Raw genomic sequence first — 19838 nt, 5'->3', positions numbered from 1 at the left:
AAATACTAATGACGTCGGCAAAGGTTCCCACAGGATTTTTAAAACTCCTAATTCCACGAGGACGAAGCCACTGGCATCATCTATTTGGTACAGAGGTAGTTGGCATCCCATATACGGATACAGGTTACTTCTCATCCCGGATAATCAAGGATTTCTAAGCTTACACACACTACACACCCATACAGGATATATTTCGGAGAATGTAAGGGACCCAATAACTTTTTGACCTGGTTCCTCCTTCGCATTTCTACTATCTTACTGAGAGGCATCATACATAGTCGTAATCCCAAGAATACGTACGAAGCGATTTGCTTCCGCGTTTCTGATTCGAACTTTGGCCATCAGTTTTTCAAGTCAATTTAAGATTGAATAGGCATTTTTAGACAAGCACACTCCATCTTAGGCTGCACCATCACTTATCAGCAGGTCTGAAAAAATAAAGTTCCCTTGAAAATGTTTGAAACTTAAATCCACGTGGACGAAGTCACAGGCATCATCTAGTACTTCAAGTTTAAAAAGACGAACAAATATTAAAGTTTATACTAATATTTTGTCCGTTAAGAATAGACGCCATATTTTCATCTTCACTCTCGGCGCTGATAAAATACAGCGAAAATCGAATACGTCATTCTTGCTACCTGAAAGGAAAACAAAGTTATCTCTCCGTTTATGCAGCTTTCCTTGTTTAATATATATTTACGTAAAGAGTTTGCTGCTCATAAATAAAATATCGAAATATCTTAGAAAACGTATAGAACAGATGCTTATTTTATTTTATGCCCGCTCCAGCCCGCTCCAAGCTTTGTACCACGGTGCGATTTGTGAGAGATTACCAAGTTAGTAGCACGCGACGTTTTTTATTCGTAGTGTGTCCAAATAAATCTATTTGTTCCAGAAACTAATTAACCCCCGACCCAAAAAGAGCGGTGTTATAATTTCGACATATGTATCTCTGTATCCGTCTGTGGCATCGTAGCTCTTAATAGATTTTAATTTTGTTTTTTTTTGTTTGAAAGGTGGCTTGATCGAGAGTGTTCTTAGCTATAACCCAAGAAAATCAGTTCAGCCGTTTAAAAGTTATCAGCTATTTTCTAGTTACTGTAACCTTCACTTGTCGGGGGTGTTATAAATTATTAATTGAAAAACTATCAAAGTTTTCTATCAAACTATCAAATCGCAATTCGCAGGAATTTGGAGCAGGCAGTTTGAAAGATATGTATCAAATTTTTACTTAGGTAGTAAGTTAAAAGCTTACCGATACAAAAGTGTTATACGAGAGATCCTGAATACCAAACGCCTTGAGTATGAGCGGCTTCTGAGCTTGCGTACATCCAATGAGAACCAAACGTCTTATGTCATTGTGAGGTTGCTGGTCCATCTTGCATAGATGCCAGCCGCAGTAAAACATTGAGTTAGCCAACAGTGATGCCTGTACGCATTAAACAAATTATAAGACCAAATAAATAAATTATTACGCTAAGAAAACTAGTTTACAGGAGCACCATATGGCCCGCTCTAAATGTTTTATGGTAGCGGAACCTGGCCAGCATTGACGAGAAATACCTTGCGATCTCCACGCCAATGAAATGAAGATGCTTAGGTATACATGCGGCATTATTTGTCTGGACAGAATCCTAACGAGCACATCCGTAGAAGCCTTGCAATGAGATATCGCGCACAAAGTTCAAGAGTTTCGTTTGCATCAGTTTGGTCACATTTTTTTTAGTTCAGATACAAGTTAGCTCTTGACTGCAATTTCAACTGATGGTAAGTGATGATGCAGTCTAAGATGGAAGCGGGCTAAACTGGAAGGGGTATGGCAGTTTTCATTAAACATTCTATTTAGAAATTACTTTTTAAATACTCCTTAAATAAATACCTGATAAGTAATCTCTCCCGCATTCCAAAGATTTAGTGCCAATAGAAAGAACAAGGATCCAACAAACGTATACGTCATGAACGCGTTTGTCAAGTTCAGATGAGGAGAAAGCTGAAAGTTTCCATAATATTTCAGAGATTTACAAACAACAATATTTCTTTCCTCAAGAAAGTTGGTGCTCACCGCTAAGCGTAGCAAAAGCAAAACTGCCACGGCCGAACTTTCGCAAACTTGTAACGACATTGTGATGCCAAATACGCGATGTATTTCATCTGCAAGGCTAGAACAATACAAAAAAGTATATGCTTCTTCATTCTAATCAAGCACCTCTTTGTAGTTCTACGCACAAGACGGTCGTTCTTTAAATAAATTTTGCGGGCTGCAACTCGTTTTTGCTTACAACTTGATGTCCAGTCTAAATTTATATCTAGGCATAAAATAAGGCAATGTCAATGGTAGATGCATTTTACAATTCAAAAGTATTTGTAAAAGCTTAATTGAATATAAAATATTTCTTTTTCTAAATTAGCCTGTACCCACTGTCCAACCTGGGCAAAGAAAAAAAAACTAATTTTGACAGTTTCATAAAACACGGTTAGTGTTTAAATTAATAGCCCTAATCTTAAGTTCAATTGATTCTAAAGAATAAAAACCCTACCGACTAGGTACGTTAGGGAAAAGCGATTCATCGGTTCTCTCATAATAATTGCATACCTACTCATTAGTCATTAGATTTTGATAAATAGGGTGTATTAAAGTCAGCTTCGTCATACGCATTTATACACGGAAGGCGCGACTGACTGATGATAGACTGATTTAGTTTGGTGTCACTATCCCAAGTACCCGACGTACCCCGACGTATCCCGAGTACCGAGTACGAATCATTACTTACAACATTAACTTTTGATGCATCCGAATTCCTTTTAAACAGCCTGCTTTCAATAATTTAGTAGCAGCTTCATTCCTCATGACTAACGCGTTCTTATCGAAATCTCGTCTAATCCTCTCGAAGTGTTGACATAACGTAATGAACTTATACGCTATGGTAATGAGATGTATTATAGGCATACAATCAACTGAGATCATAGGCAGCATCATGTACAGCCAGGTCATGTAGAAAAATACACGTAAAATACTTGCAATGATGGACTCATCTTGATAATGAGGAAAGTATGTGACCACAGTGTAGAAAGGTGTCCCTGGAAATATGTTTTAAGATATAAACAATGGTATGATCGTATTTGACAGAACGTTTAAATTAGAATGTATATCAAGGTGCATTTACTTTGCACAACTTGCAAGACGAGCTTTGAGATGGGAAGTAATGTTTTCTGTTTCTGTCTGTTTCCCATTTGTTTGAACCATTTCCACTCACGCAAAGGCGAGATTATGCGTGAGGTTAGTTAGGAATAATGCGCGCAAAACGAGTAATACAATCTGAATTCTGAACACGAGGCGTAGAGTGCTCATTGCACACAAACAGATTTTTAGTGTATGACTTGTGCAAACCGCCACGTTGCAACATCAGATTGGACTTGTTTTGCGATTACTGTAGTCGATGATATTTACGGCGAGTGATATTTATGTTGATACTAGAGGATGCCCGCGACTTCGTCTGCGTGAATTTAGGTTTTTTAAGATCCCGTGGGAACTGTTTGGTTTTCCGGGATAAAAAGTTGTCTATGCCAATTACAGGGACGCAAGCTACCTCGGTACTAAATTTCATATAAATCGGTGAAGCGGATGGGTTTTTGGGTATCCCGTGGGAACTCTTTGATTTTCCGGAATAAAAAATAGCCTATGTCGGTCCCCGGGATATAAGCTAAACATGTACCAAATTTCGTCAGAATCGGTTAAACTGTTGCGCCGTGAAAAGGTAGCAGACAGACAGACAGACACACTTTCGCATTTATAATATTAAGTATGGATTTACACACACGGTTACACCGATAGAAACGTGCTTGTAGATTTACCTTCAACAACTGACTTCCTCAAACTCTCGACGCCATAGGCACTCAAAGATAGGTACACTGTAATGACATAAAAGGTAATTCCCCACTTTACTTTCATTTGCTGCTTCTTCATAAACTTGTCCTCTTCAAAAGCTTGCATGACAGTTGCCATTTCATAGTTGAGTTGCCTTATAGAGCTCTTATGGTAAAGGAGAAGAAACGTTTTGATAAGGATAATATCGTGAATAGCCGCGAACATCATGGATGACTTCTTTTCCACTTCAGGAAAATCGCCGAATAGAAACGCGAGGTTCTCGAGGAGTATCATAACGAAGTATATAGAGAATGAAATGACGCTGTAAATTTTATAACAGCCTGTTTCCGGGTAAATATTCTCGTACCAAAAATTGCCAGCTCCTGCGTAATACACGTATCTGCAGTAGCTTTTTAGCAAGTGTTTTGTACTAGCAGTCATTATTAGCTCTATTTTCCTTTAAAGATACTGTTCAAAGCTTTTTATTTTCACGGAGACACGTTTACAAGTCTCGGTGGCGATAATGATATTGTGAAAGTGGCGAGGCTACAATTTACATTAAATATTACGCTATGATTAACGAATGAGACATTTTTCATGAAAACATTCGGTAACTAACAATTAATTTTCTATTAATTAATATTGTAATGCAAACTTGTTTCGTGAACTTTGAATGTTTCGTTCTTAGTGGATACCACAATTTCAAACAAATTAATATTTATGGTTATTTAATAAGGCTTTACGCTGTTTTACAGTTAAGCCTGAGATACATACAAGGTGATGGTTTTGTGTGCAGGCAGCTGGACCACGCTGGACGGTACACTTCGTTTATTAATAAAATAAGTTTAGCATAAAAAAATTGAAGTAAAAGCTTTTTTGAAATAGTACTAAAAGGATTGAAATTTACTCATTAATATAAAATACTAGCTGTTGCCCGCGACTTCGTCTGCGTAGAATTGCTGATTTCCCGTGAGATTGAGGTTTCCCGTGCGGCCAATGCAAACCTGTGCATTTAGTTATAATATTACAACGCAGCTGTGTATTTTCAAACGACAAATTAAGCCGTACTGCAAAGTGCAACGATCTCTATGGTTGTACTGAACTATATCTACCCATAAGCTGTTTTAATCTTTTCAATATCGCAAAAAGTTCCTTTATTTTGGACTCCAGCCAGCAGCTAATTGTACTTAGTCGGTCTCGTATTCCCAGCCGAATACCGCACTCGTACAACGAGTTAGTATAAGCATCTGGTGCAAAATTAACATTATATATTTAGAAAGAGATTGATTTTTAAAAGTTTACTTGGTAAAATTAAGTCAAGTAGTTGATAAATCATCATTATCAACCCTTTATCGCCTTCTCACTACAAAAACTGACCTTACCACTTGCAGGTACTTCAGCATTATAATCCTTTGCTACGTTAGTTAGTTTGTTTGTCCTATGGATTGATAGCTAGCTATAGGTTAGGTCGTCATGAACCGATAGATGTAAGACAGATTTCTTGTAAGAACTTCCACGGTCTTGCGCCACCTGTATCTAGTGAATTTCCTGCGACTCATTTGATATCGCTTGTTGACCTAGTAGAGATTTGCCAAGGCTGCGCTTTCCGGTTCGAGGTCCCCATTCATACACCTTGGGTACCTTCATTACTGATTTGATCAAGTAGAGAAACTTCAAGCATATAATTTATATGGCTTTCTTCATCCCGCTGAGTGACTCTAAGATTTTAGTTAGTGAGTTTTAGTACTAATTTTTGTTAGTTAGTAAGTTAGTATAGTTAGGGACTATATTGTCTCAATTTAGGTACAAGGTTTTAAATGTAAGGTAGTTATCCATATTACAACAATTATAATAATTATCACGTAGTGAAAATTTTAGTATGTAGAAATATTTTGTTCAACCGATAATTGGGAAAGTTTCGCGCCGGTTGTTCTGCGAGGCCGCTATTTCTGTGGTTCATTTACAAGGGACGTATTTCGTTACATGGGCTTGGTACATACATTAAATATTCATGTCACATTGTGATATATAGTGTCGTGTTACTTGCTTGTGTACCATAATAATGTAATCATACGGGCGACCTGCATAGGTCCTTCAATATTCATCTTTTTAAATAATAAAATAGAGAAAATCTACACTAATACTTATTGTACAGAGGTAAAGTTTGTAAGTTTGGATGAAGGAGACAATCTCAGTAACTAATGATCCAATACTAAAAAATATTTTACTGATAGATAGCTACTTAAGTACATTCTCCCCGAGTGCAATAGGCTTGCGAATAGACGTATATACATATAGGTACGTGTAAAAGCTTGGAACATTTATTTTGATCATTAATGTCGCCACAATAAGTAGGCTACTCTAGACATAATGGTATGAATTTGAGATATCAAATGCACAAACGATGATTTTCAGTGACTAATTCTGTCATTTACAAATAAGTACCTGCAAAAATCTTATTTACCATCCACATACAGAACGGATATAATGTTTTCAGGCTCTCTTAAGTGCGAAAGAAAGACATTAAATGTGAGTAAAACAAACCCGAACCACTCTGATGTCTTAAGAGGATCATTGTCAACGATCCCCCGTCGATTTCCTACGTATGATATTATTGTTCTCATCTCTATCTGCCCTGGTTCGTGTATTCTCGGTTCCTAGATCGGTGCATTTGTGATAACCAATTCTAATTGCTGTGATTGGCTGAATTTACCATGTTCTTGCTGCGACAGTGAGTTTGAGCCACTAGCGGAACAATGTTAGCCGGTCAGAAATGATTGCAATTAGTCAACCTGTATGACGTCCGTGTTCTGTTTTTGATTACAAAAAAGAAAAAATTGTTGTTGCAATCATCAATTTTAGCAAATAGTGAAAGAGAGTCGACCAATCAGAGGTCACAACTACCGTCACACTTTCTGTGAAACTATGGCAGTAGGCTTACCGAGTAATGAAAACAATTTTTCATTCTGTAATGTCATGTGGCAAGTAGGGTTGCCACCTGCCTCTTTTTGATTTACAGGCTACCACCATCAAAAATACGGGGTTTAGATTTGAAGAAATTTAAAAATTTGAAGTATTTGAAGAAATAGGCGGTGGTTCTCTCTGAAATGCATGGAAAGCCTATTTAGATATTTCAGTTTATTTGTAAGTTTTGTATTTTTTCTCTGTATGTTGCCGTGTCTTGATTGGTGAACTGTGTTTGCAATGTGATTTTAAATAAAAGATTTATTTATTTAAATAGCTTTTAAAAACTCTAGTTTTGTAAAGCAAAATGTTATACATTTCATGCATACAATCTTTGCATTTTAACTTAAATTTACATTTAACTTGTAATTCCACCTTCACAGTATCAATACTATGGCCGTAGCCAGGAATCGATTTCGGGAGAGGTTTTATCAGGGCCGGAACTGAATCCTGTCATGAGGAAAAAAACGTTCGCTCAACTTTATGGGCTAATTACCTGGTTAGTGGAATTTCGCCTTTCAATTTGACAGTGAGATAAAATACAACAATAAAAAAGCGCGAGCGCAGTGAGCGTAAGTGTTTTTGGTTCAATTACAGAAAGAATTAAAGTGAAAGGGAAACGAGTTTAGCCATAGCAAGATTTTATTTTTAAAGCTCCCTATCCATACTAATATTACAAATACGACAGTATATCTATTTGCCTATCTATTTGTTACCCTTTCACGGCCCATCTTCTTTACCAAAATTTTGGTACTTACTATTCAGAGGTAACTTGCATCCCAGACATAAACTTTTTAGCCCGGAAAATCCCCCACGGAATTTTTAAAACTCTAAATTCATGCAAACGAAATTGCGGGGCTTACACCAAGTAATACAAATTCAAAGCGCGAGTGAAGTGAGCGCGAAATGTTTGATATATTTCCAAAAAAAAATTGGTAAGCAAATGCAAGAAATAGTGTAAGTATTATTTTAGGCTTAGGTTTTTGACGGCTTCCCAGGCGCAGTCGCCATTTCTAAATTTCTGGTCTGGTGGGAGTCTTCGGTCATGGCTAGTATGGCCCTAACGGCCAAGAAATTAGACTGCATCATCACTTACCACTAGAAAAGATTAAAGTCACGGGCTAACTTGTATAAAAAAAGGCTAACATCCTCAAACCAAGCCCCGCCGCCTTGGCTACGACCATGATCAATATCGAGTGGGTTTCGGCTACGCATTGCCGCAAAAGGAAAATATTCTTTCTACTGGACATAACGTCAGTGTTCGGTTTCGCCAGCCAAGTGCGAGTCAGACTCACGCACCGAGGGTTCCGATTCGGGTATTTTTTTCGACATTTTACACGAGAAATCAAAAACTGTTATGCATTAAAAAAAATATGCATAAAAATAAATAAAAATCTGTTTTAGAATGAACAGGTAAAGCCCTTTCATATGATAACCCACTTGATATATGTAGTTATCTTACTTTGAAAATTGAAAATACTAATATTTGTTCATGAACACATGACAGACGGATAGAAGGACAGATGGACAGACGGACAGACGGAAAGACAGACAGACTGATAGACAACGAAGTGATCCTATAAGAGTTTTTTTTGCTTTTGAGTTACGGAACCCTAAAAATATTTAGTTTTATTTGCCCCGTATTTTATTTTCATAATTACCGGTTTCTCTATCCTGACATACGGGGTAACCAGTAAAATACGGGGCCTCTGGCAACCCTATTCGGAAAACACTGTCACATTCAAGTTAATGTCAAATATTTTGTTTTCAATTACAGAAAGCTGCATCAATCATTATTACAATATTTTCTTTGTTGTGATTGGCTGAATTTTTGAGTTTCAGCCAATAAACAGACTGTTTGCCAATTAAACGTCATAACAATATAAATGCCAGAAAGTTTAACCAAATAAAACAAACTTAATGAGAACCTAGTGAGAATGCAAACGGCACACAATTTATAATACATATTATGTTAGTCGTATATAATAGATATTATAGTAGTCGTTCACTTTGGTAATAGTCAGATTGTCATCAGTAAAATTGATATTGGTCGATGTATCGTAAATTATTGTTTCGGTGACAAATATTTTTATTATCTATTTATCTTTGAACAGAATGGAATAGAATGAAATGGAATGGAATACAATGATAAATTTTTATTCCTGTAAACTTTTAGGTAAACTTCAAAGTGTTTTTGGATGGTCAGAAAAATTTACCACTGGTTCGGAATGCCGTTCCTACGTTTTCTAGGGTTTCGTACCTCAAAATGAAAAACGGAACTCTTATAGGATCACTTTGTTGTCTATCTCTCTGTCTGTCGTGTGTGTCAAGAAAACCTCTAGGGTACTTCCCGTTGACTCAAAACCATGAAATTTGGCAGGTAACCTAACTGCGTAATTTTGGGTAGTTTTTTTAATCGATAAAGAAAGTTTGCGACATTGTTCAATAAAAAATTTGGATTCCAACTCTTCAATCCTGATGTTGCAGGGGACCTGACTACTAAAGCTAATGGGATTTAAAAAGTGTCGATTATTAATTGATATTGAAGGTATCTATACCAAGTAAACACTTTGTCGTTGACCTCAACCCTGATGCTGTAAGAAATTGCATTCCTAAATCCTGGTGATCCCTCGGGATTTGAAAAGGATAATCCGTTTAAATATTCTTACGTGATACAGAAACAAGTTGCATCCCGGGGACGGGCTATTACGGAGAGGCAACTTTTGTTCTGGGAAATGAAAGGATCGGGATTTTTAAAAACCTAAATCCACGCGAGCGAAGCTGCGGGCATTAGCTAGTTGTAAATATGTTTAGAAACTACTATAAGATAATAGATAAGGTACTTATTTCCTTATATTTTTAATGTATGGCAGCGCGCGGTTTTAAATTATAAATTGCACGTCCTGTCCTTTTCTGTAATACATTTTTTTCTCAATATCTACCGCTTTATCTCATAGCAAGAGTCTGTAAGACATAATACAGTGAAAATAGTCAAAATATACAATTTTTGCAGTTTCCACGTCAGTACCTGTCGAATTTTTCTAACAGTGTAAGCAGCAGAGCTGAGTTTACCATCAAGTGTTGATATGTGGGTGTTCCATAGAAGCTTTGCATCTAACATTATACCGAGAAACACGGGGTTCTCCTTTATTTTCAACATATGATTATTTATCAATGAATTTATGTCATTTAAGGTCCTGGTATTGGGCAGTGTGAATTCAACACACTTAGATTTCTTTGCATTTGGAAGTAAATTGTTAGCAATAAATCAGAGAGTGACCTGTGATATGGCATTACATATAGTATACATTGTCAAAAATTATAATATTAAAGCTGTGCGTATTGCGTGAGGAATAGGTTGCAAGAGAGTTGCAACTTGCAGGGTTTGATGCATACGCTATTGCCAGCAAACATGAGACATATTTTTATCTACAGGCAACGTCTGAGTAGGTAACGCATACGTCTAACGCAAGTTGAAATGTATTTAGTTAGACCTATCGACAAGTTTGGAGTCGGGTGCAGTCTAAATGTGGCCCGTGTGTTTAGACTGTCCGTTTCTGTCAGTTTCACGTGTCGTCCCCCGCACTTCACCACCCCGCTTGCACAAATCGAGACAGCACGAAATTTTCAAGATTTCTGGGTGTAATTTCTGGTTTTCGTAGTTCCCACATAATTATAACAATATAAAATATATAACGATAATTTTTTTACTACATAATATTCATTAAATTTTCTAGGTCTGTGGTTTTTCCAAATTTCATCAAATTGCTTCGTTGTCTAGAAAAACGAGCACAAAGTTGGGCCTTTTTTTAAAGAAAAATACAAATCTTTGAGCCCCTGTAATTTTAAAACTACATATTTTTAGAAAAATCTAAAACACCACAGACACAGATATTAGTTTCTAGACTATGTCTGCAAAATTTCATGGACTTTGGTTGCTTAATATTCAAATGAAATGGGAACTACGATTGTATGGAGTAAGTGACGGAGAGAGCTCTGTTAAGTGTCTAATATAATTCTTTGTGGGGAATCGATGTACGAGTACAATATAAACTCCTTGTAAAAGGAAACCGGTCGGAGAACATCTTTTCTCAAAATACACCTGCAGTAATATATCAGTGGGAAGCTCCCAAAGGATATATAAGGCGCGGGTCACGTACGAGAATTGTTTTTCAACGAACCCAGCATTACCTCTCACTTTGGGGATAAAACTTTTTACCCTATCCTTTACAAAGCCGTTATCTCAACAATTTTCCCTAAACGCGAAAACGATAATGTAAGTACAAATTTTATTTAAAAAAAAAAACAACCATAATATTTATGCTATTCTTTCAGTCTTTTTCCTCTCTTTAATAGTCTTACTAGATGATCCCCTCGACTTCATCCGTGTGTATTTAGGTTTATACAAATCCCGTGAAACTCTTGAACTGTGTTATAAAGTAGCCTTATTATATCATTTCTGGGATGTAAGCTCTCTGTTGTCTCTTTTGCTCTTTGCTTATCTCTGTTCTACCTTGTCCACTTGGTTTTAGAGAGATTAGAGAGTTAGACGGATAGGTTGTGAAAAGGGAGCAGACAGACACACTTTCGAAGAAGACAAATCGCAGGCGAGGCGGTCTTGTCCACTCTGCCACTATTTCGTGGTTTTATTTGGATTGATGAAAAACAAATCTGCGTAGTACCTACAGCTAGTCTACGCACTATTTCACCATTCATTCCGACCAAAAATTATGCGAGCTGCAAGTCTTCTTTGTTTACACCTTTATGTCCAGTTTTTACTTTTAATCTAATTTTGGCAGCTTCATAGAACATGAATTTGGTTTGAAATGGCTCTTCTATAAATGTACTAATTTCGTTCAATGCGATGACTTAAAATCGAATGAGTTAAAATAATAATCAAAACGACTAGCTACGGCCATCGATTAGGTAGGTCTAGCTAAATTCGTGCACGCCTCAATCTCGCCTGGAACCGGCGTCTAAGTTTGCAATGGTTCGAGGTTTGTGATGAATGATAACTAAATGTTCATAACTTTATAGTGTAGTTATAAAAGACACATTTTTCATAGAGGAGTAGCGCATTCCGACACTAAAAGGTAGTGAGCATTTGAAACTGGTAAACTAATTTAACTTCGAAATGGCTTCTTCCTGTTCCTCGGAGAGTTCTCAAGGAAATATCTGAAATTTAGTTAAAGTTCAGTAATATGTTTATTTCATTACTAAGAAAATAGGATGCCAAGAAATTACAAACAATTGCTTATACTACTTATCTATTACATAACAATATATTACAAATTATTAACAATTACTTATAATACTTATCTATATCCAAGTCCACTCAGTGATTAATTTGTTTGCCGGATACTATAGTCACGATATTTAAATAGAAAGATTTTTTAATTGCATACATTTTAACAAGGAACTACCGCAACTGGTTCGGAATGCTCTTTCTACAGAGAACAACCAGCAAGAAACTAGGCCGTAGCTCTTTCCAAGTATTCGAGAGTAATAATAATAAGAGCATAGTTATCTCAAGAAGAGCATAGTTACCTACTAAAAATTAGTCACTTAGCTGCTAAATTTAACTGACTAAATTAAATTGGCCACAGGCACTTTCTAGAGTTTGATTTGTTTTGAATCCAATGCGAATCAAAGTAAATACAAATTACAAACTAGAAATTTAGTTAGCTCGTTAGCGAACTTGCAAGTCGCTTGTGCCAAGCACTGTAGGTGTCAAGATATTGTGGCGAGAGCTTTTGAGAGCGCAACTGGCTCTACTGTCGACCTATTTTGCCAAAAATTTGAATTAAAACTTGAATATTGCCTTTTTTGACTGGTAGTGGTCAAGTGGTGACTGGTGTGGACTGAGGTCCAATAAGTGGAAGGGCCTGGGTTTAATTCTTAACAGGGGCCATTTTAGGATTTATAATCGCTGGGCGGTACAGCACAGCTTTGGCCGTGGTTATCTATCACCCTACCGGCTTATTGGCAAAGATGTACTGCCAAGCGATATTAGCGTTCCGGTGTGATGGCAATTTAAACATATGGATTTATTAAAACTGCCAAATCTTTTTTAGGTTAGCTTGCTTCCATCTCTGTCATAAAAAAAATAGAGAATTCTAGGAGCTAACAACACATATCTATTTTCAGATCTACGGAATTCAAATCACGTTCAAAATTAATGTACAAACTCATGTAATTAGTCGTCATAGGCGTAGGTTTTGATTGCTTAAATGAATTTGTAGTTAGTGTCATGTGCTAGTGATGTAATTTGTATTAGAACTTAGAAGTTAGTACGTGCTTTCTTAATTAACCATCGAAATTAACTTGGTTGGGTAGCGTTCGGGGAACTCCGAGATGTCTTCTTCCCCCTGAATCCCCAGTGCTTGAAGACTACGTTGAAAACCAAAGTCTTCGAATAATGCGTATTGCGAGTGATGACATAATTATAGATTTGAGACGTGATCGCTAACACTATTGGACGTCCGCGTCATAAGAAAACTCTAAGTCACTCGGCGGCTGATGGAGAAGAGCTATGCTTGGAGTTTCTCTACGTGATCAAGTCAAAAATGAGGAGATTTGTAGGAGAACCAGAGTAACTAATATATAGCTCAACGGATTGCAAAGATGAAGTGACTATGGGGAGAGCACATAGTTCGAAAACCGATAGAAATAGTATCAAGGTACTAGAATGGCGACTTCGCATCGGAATGGTCACCTTTGGAAGACTCTCCAGTAGGTGGACAAACGACATGCGAGTGGAACTCCCTACAAGAGACTTATGTCCAGCTATGGACGTCAATCGGTAAACAATCATGATGAAGTTTCTTCTCATTTTAACTGGCAGCAAGCCAATTTGAATATTTGAGAAATCCGTTCCCAGTATTGAAACGATATCATTAGGTTTTGATAATAGAAGCGTGTGTTTGTGACATTCCATTTAGGCAACTCTTGAAATTTCAATTGATAATAATTCCATTTGGAATTGTAATTATGCCAAAGTAATTAAAAGAAATGGTGCAACACCAGGTAAAGAGAAAAGATTAAATCCTTGAGCTCAGATTTTTATTTAGATTAAAAGCGAGATTTTTTGTAGCAAACAGTAGTTAAAGGTGATTTGACGACTTAATTACCTACTTAAACTACCCTAAAAAGAATGTGTCTGATATCTTCACATTAGGTATTACCTTTTAATGAAACCGTTTTGGGACACACTTTGAAACCATCCAACCGATGCATGGGTTGAATGTTGGATGGTTTCAAAGTGTTCCTCTACTCAATGGGTTCTAAAGAATGATACCTCACATGCTGGGGTAAGAATTTTTTTCCGTTCCCTTTTTCATGTATGAGAGCTCCCCTGAAAAATATTATTTAATAGAATTTCTAATTCAGATTTTGGGTCAACGTTAATCTACACCAAATACCAAAGTTTCAGGTTTGTAATTCATTTCGTCTACACGCGGTTACATAGACGGACTGATCGACAGACAGACAGACAGCAGAGTAACATAAACAGGGCTCCGTTTTCACCCTTTGAGTACGGAACCCTAAAAATGAACAATTGAGTGAACCTTTGACATGTTTTAAAAGAAAAAATTAAGCGGATGAAAAATGACTTTATACGTCGTTTTCAAACTTGTTGAATATTACTTTTCTACGTTCCGTTGGTTATGATGAATTCCTCCATTGTTAAGTGATTTTGTATTAAAAAAACAATGCTTGCTTTTTCCATTATTCAGTTTTGTTTGACAGTAAAATTCTTTTCAGACAATTAATAACGCATTTACCATAAATAAGCTATAACTGTAACAATGCCAAGTAAAAGTAAATATTCTTTACTAGATGATGCCCGCGACTTCGTCCGCGTGGATTTCGGTTTTTTATAAACCCCGTAGGAACTCTTTAATTGACTGGGATAAAAATATAGCCATCTCAATTTTCAGAACGCAAGCTACCTCTGTGCCAAATTTCATATAAATCGATTAAACAGGAGGGCCTTTAAGAACCCCGTGGGAACGCTTTGATTATCCGGATAAAAAATAGCCTATGTCCATCCTAGGCATGTACGCTAACTCTGTACCCATCAAAATCGGATAAACTATTGGGCCTTGAAAGTTAGCAAACAGACCGACTCACTTTCGCGTTTATAATATTAGTATGGATCATGCCACAAAATATGACATGTGATACCTGCTATCGGTATACCTAGTTAGAGGATGGAATACTTATTCAGGTACTATTAATATGAACTATAACCAGGTACTTAGTAGCCTGGTATTCAAATAGGTACATAAAGATTTTTTAAGCTTTTTTAAAAATCCTATTATTTTGTATATACGATCAGATACTTTGTTTTCATATATACTAATTTATGGCCGTTAGTTAGTTAGCAACAGTAGTTAGTTTAGTTAGTATTAGTAATTGCATTTGCTTGGTCTATATACTACCATCTTATCGAATGCAGATTATCATATCTCTATATAAATGTCAATATTAGTTATCGGCGTTTATGCAAAGCCTGGCTACTACCAAACTATCATACATCAATTAACGTACAGACCAAGCATAAGTTATTGTGGATTATACGCTAGACTCTATGGATGGATCAGCGTTATTATTAACAATTACCTATGACCATCTGCAGTAGGTACTAAGCGTAAGTGTTGTATTCGAAAACTATCCGTTAAGAAAACTACCATCATTCAACCGATAGACATCCACGGCTGGATATAAGGCTCTCGTAGTTTCTACACGTCATGGTCTTGCGCCACGTAAAACCTAGCGACCCCAAGGGTCCCCTGCACTCGTTTGACGTCGTACGTCTACACAGTGGGGGGATCTCCCGGTGCGAGGTCTCAATTCTATCACCTGGGGTGGAGTTTCTCAACATCTTTTTTAAGTAAAAGAAAACCTACAATGCAAATCTCAGGTTTCTACACCTAGTCATTTGATTTTCAGTTGCATTAATTATTATGTATTATGGTCCTTGACTCCTCCTTTATTATAATTACTAGCTCAAAACATGACTTCGTCCGCCTGATTTTCGGTTTTTAAGACCCCCCTGAGAACTCTTGAATTTTCCGGGATAAAAAGGGTAGCCCTTTCTAATGATGCAAGCTATCCCTGTACAAAATTTCATCAAAATCGGTTAAACGTATGGGCCGTGAAAAGCCAGCAGACAGACAAACACTTTGGTATTTATCACAGGGTATTTATAGAGTAGGTATGGATACAGATTAGCTAAGTAGTTAAACCATTACATTATAATATTATGACAGTAATATTAGGTACCCTAAACTCTGTTAGAATCACAAACATGTAATTTGAATGCAATGTAGTGTCTGAAGTTAAAAGCCAATTCTGTGCTCTTATCAGAATGCAAATTGCTATTTGTGGTGGAGGGGCTCAGGCGGCCTTTGAATCTTATACATCGCCGATAGATTTTCTTTTATTGTCTTGTCGGATGGTAAATTGGATGCTAACATTTTTCTACATAACAAAGAAAAAAAAAATTTTTACGAGACATTTCACCGCGTTTAATAGCCTCATCGGGTGACAGAAGGGCTGGCTCATTTTTTGCGCAACGGATCAGCCTGGCTGTCCAACGCGGAAATGCAGCCAGTATTCTTGGCACCATTCCACGCGGGCATGATTTGTATAGTAATTAGATAAGGCTAGCTTTAAGTTTTATTGTAATATTTTCATTAAAACTTTGTGAAAATTAAAAAAAACAAAGAAAAATAATTTAGAACTAATTAGGTCACAGTGCTTTTAATTATTACCTATACTTTCTTACTCTTTTTGGTTATCTGGTCTTGCCATAGACTGTAGAATTTAGTAGGATGAATTAGGTATTTAGTATTTAGTAAAATGAAAAGTTCTGACTCACTCGTAATTAACTTTCGACTAACCTTTGGATCTGAAAGCTGGGCACAAGGTTTCCTTTATAATGTAGAAAAGAAATTTAATAAGGTCGGGTTTTTCGAAATTCCCACGGGAACGAAGCCTAGTTTAAATTACTAAGATTAAATTCTGTTTCCAAAATGAATTTTCAGAAACATGAATTATACTTATTTTATTTTGGCAAAAAAATGTTTCGCACAAACGAATCATTAGTCAAATTAGTAGGCACCTTTACCGCAGGTCCTGACTGATGGCTGGCTTACAAAATATATTATGCAAAAATGTGATAAAATATGAAACGATTTATGTGATCCGCGCAAAGGGCGTCCCACATTTGCATAATAACTGTTCGCACGGTCTCCCGGGAATGAAATAAAATGCGTGATATCTGATATCACAACATAAAACAACATACGGAGTTCAACTGTGTTTGACTATCGTTTAGTAAAATTGAATTGAGTATATTTAAACGAAATGTAACATTTTTTTTTATTTAGGTTTTATTTAGCCAAAAAACTACGATTATTAAGGTAGGCAGCTGTATTTGGAATGCCCATCTCTTAAAAAGTCTTAGCTATTATAATATACGATAGTTTTTTATGATATCTTATGTACCGATCGCCTCGCCACCCATGGACATTTGCAGCACCAAGAAAACCGAAAATATGTTGCCGGCTTTTCAGGGGTTTGCTGATACACCCCTTGAACAACCCCACCGTTAGTTTAACTATTTCAAACATTTGGCCATGTTTAGTACAAATATCAGGAAAGAAAGTTCGTTCAACAACTTCTATTTTCGTGGAAAAAAAGATGTTGCACAACGAGTGGTCTAAGCACACCAGGCATCCAGAAGGTGAGGGTGAAATTGCTTTCGGTTGCATGCGGTGCGGCTCTAGAAAAGGTACGGTGGAATACGATCAATACTAAGAAACTAAAAGAAAATAGATAAAATAAGTCTTAATAACAACTTCGAAAACAATTATGATAAAGAAATAATATTTCAATGACAATAAGCCTATCAACGTAACGAATATTAATTAATTATATGCAAGTAAGCGACGCGACGCGACGCTTGAAAATTAAAAGAGACTCTTTTGTCCCCTAAAAACTTAATGCTACTTGATTGCTCATTCTGAATATTAAGTGGGAGAGAGATAAAAGCAAGAAAGCGTGACTTTGCTGAGAGGTCATTAATCTTCATTAACGATGTGCTCTCGCCTCTGACTATCTGAAATGTATATGAGGACAAACGAGATAATGATAAATTGCATTCATTTTTGTCTCAGCTATGACGGCCTTCAGTGTTTCGGTGGTGATCACTGTGGTAATTTTAAGTGAGAGATCCCAGATTCGGTTTAGAGGCATTCATAATTTCTAAATTATTTCTGATCTGGTCCACCTGATAGCAAGTTAAGTACCCTATCGGCAAAGCCAGGCCGCAAGCGATTTAGCGTTGCGCGTCGAAACGAATTAGGTGTAGAAGTCTAATTAAAACTGTCATACCCCTTCCAAATTAGTCCCCTGGTAGTCTGTAATTAGTCCCCTAGTAGTACTGCAATATTGCATCATTAACCCCCTAGTAAGTAACCACAGGAACACACAACGCTAGTTTTTTCTTTAAATTAAGAAAATTAAAAACCAAGCTACTCATTTAAATATTCACAATTTGCTTGATATTGTCTAAGCGCATTATTTAGATCTCGGCGCATGGCAGATACTCCAGGAATTCTAAAATAATTTCCGACGCTCTGCCCTACACAACTCGGGTTGACCACGATATTTCCGTGATGTGCGGAAGTTTAACAATGAATGAATGTACTTACCTCCAGACCGAATTCCGACGTTGGTGAGATTCATAATGCACAAGTGTGTCCGCAAACACAGGTTTACTTTCTATTCCCTCACTCTCATAGTTCGACGGGAGCATAAAAAATGTTAGAAACACGCCATGCCATTTTCGAAGTTGGAACCGCTCTTTTTTGTGTCCATAATTTTTGTATATTTGCCATTTATTTGTCTTGCCAATTTCGCCCTTTGCTCGCAGCACCGCTAAGGGCCTCCGCTAACGGACCACTCGCCAGCCCTACGTCACGACATCTTCAATCTGAACACATCATACATTTTATAGGGAGTTGCTGCATACGTGTGGTCCGTCATGGCGACACCACGCTGCAAGCATCACTAAAACGCTGACTTACGTGCTACTCCACCGTTAATGAATACGTTACAGAATTGACCGTATATGGATCCATCTAATGTTTTAGGGCTATTACCAAACAATATTATGAGTACTAAACCTTCGACTTGCTACGTACATTACAACTTTTACGTGAATTCCATATGTGCCGTACAAAGCACCACAAAATAAATAGGAATTTAGGGAGCTATTCTGTTCTGTAAGCTCTTGGAGTGCGTAACTCAGTTGTAACAATATTTTCTACAGTAAGTAGTAACACATACGGCTCAATGGCGCTAAAAAACTTGTATAATCAGAGGAATTCATTAGGAAAAGGCTCGTGGAACTGTCCCTTGACCTAATTAGCGCTTGGTGCTGTCACCCTGACGAGGATTCTTTTTGTTAGTTCTTTTGTCCTATCGTAACATGGGAGTCGTGAATGGAACATGAGCGTAAACATCACTTTTGTATAACACAGTTTTATAATTGCCTGTGCTTAAGGGTTGTGTCGCTTTTTATCTTAGCTGCGACCTAGCGTTTTCCCCGTTGTTAGTTTAAAGGCAGCGCTTTATTTTATTTTTTTGTACAAAATACTAGTTTTATCAACTAACTAATAACAAATTGAATCAAATCTAAATATATAAAAAAAAACTTTTGACTCACAGACTGAGCCAAACCCTTGAACTTAGAAAGTTCAAATTTTGTACAGAGGTTTCCTTTATAACATACCTATACAATGAATACTCTAGGTTTTTCGAAATTCTCATGAGAGAGAAGCCGCAGATGGTCGCTATTATAACAAATAAAGTAAACTTATAATTTCAGGCCTTTTTAAAGTAGGTTTTAAAATAACATCTAAGTAAAACAAGTGTAAATTAAAAATTTATAACACCCCCGACAAGTGAAGGTTACAGTAACTAGAAAAGAGCTGAT

The 19838-nt window shown here is 36.8% G+C and overlaps 1 protein-coding gene across 1 annotated transcript; it reads right to left on the bottom strand.

Moving 5' to 3' along the window:
• Positions 1-533: 533 nt before the first annotated feature.
• Positions 534-4306, bottom strand: LOC123874562. The gene is made up of 6 exons (XM_045919997.1): positions 3853-4306; positions 2772-3078; positions 2063-2159; positions 1880-1990; positions 1256-1429; positions 534-638 (listed from the first exon to the last, which is right to left on the bottom strand). The coding sequence occupies exons 1-6, from the start codon at positions 4304-4306 to the stop codon at positions 585-587; spliced, it is 1197 nt and encodes a 398-aa protein (XP_045775953.1). The 3' UTR covers positions 534-584.
• Between the last annotated feature and the right edge of the window lie 15532 nt (positions 4307-19838).

The sequence above is a fragment of the Maniola jurtina genome, chromosome 18 (genome assembly GCF_905333055.1).
Source record: "Maniola jurtina chromosome 18, ilManJurt1.1, whole genome shotgun sequence".
NCBI lineage: Eukaryota > Metazoa > Arthropoda > Insecta > Lepidoptera > Nymphalidae > Maniola > Maniola jurtina.
This window is presented reverse-complemented; position numbering and strand designations above follow the sequence as displayed.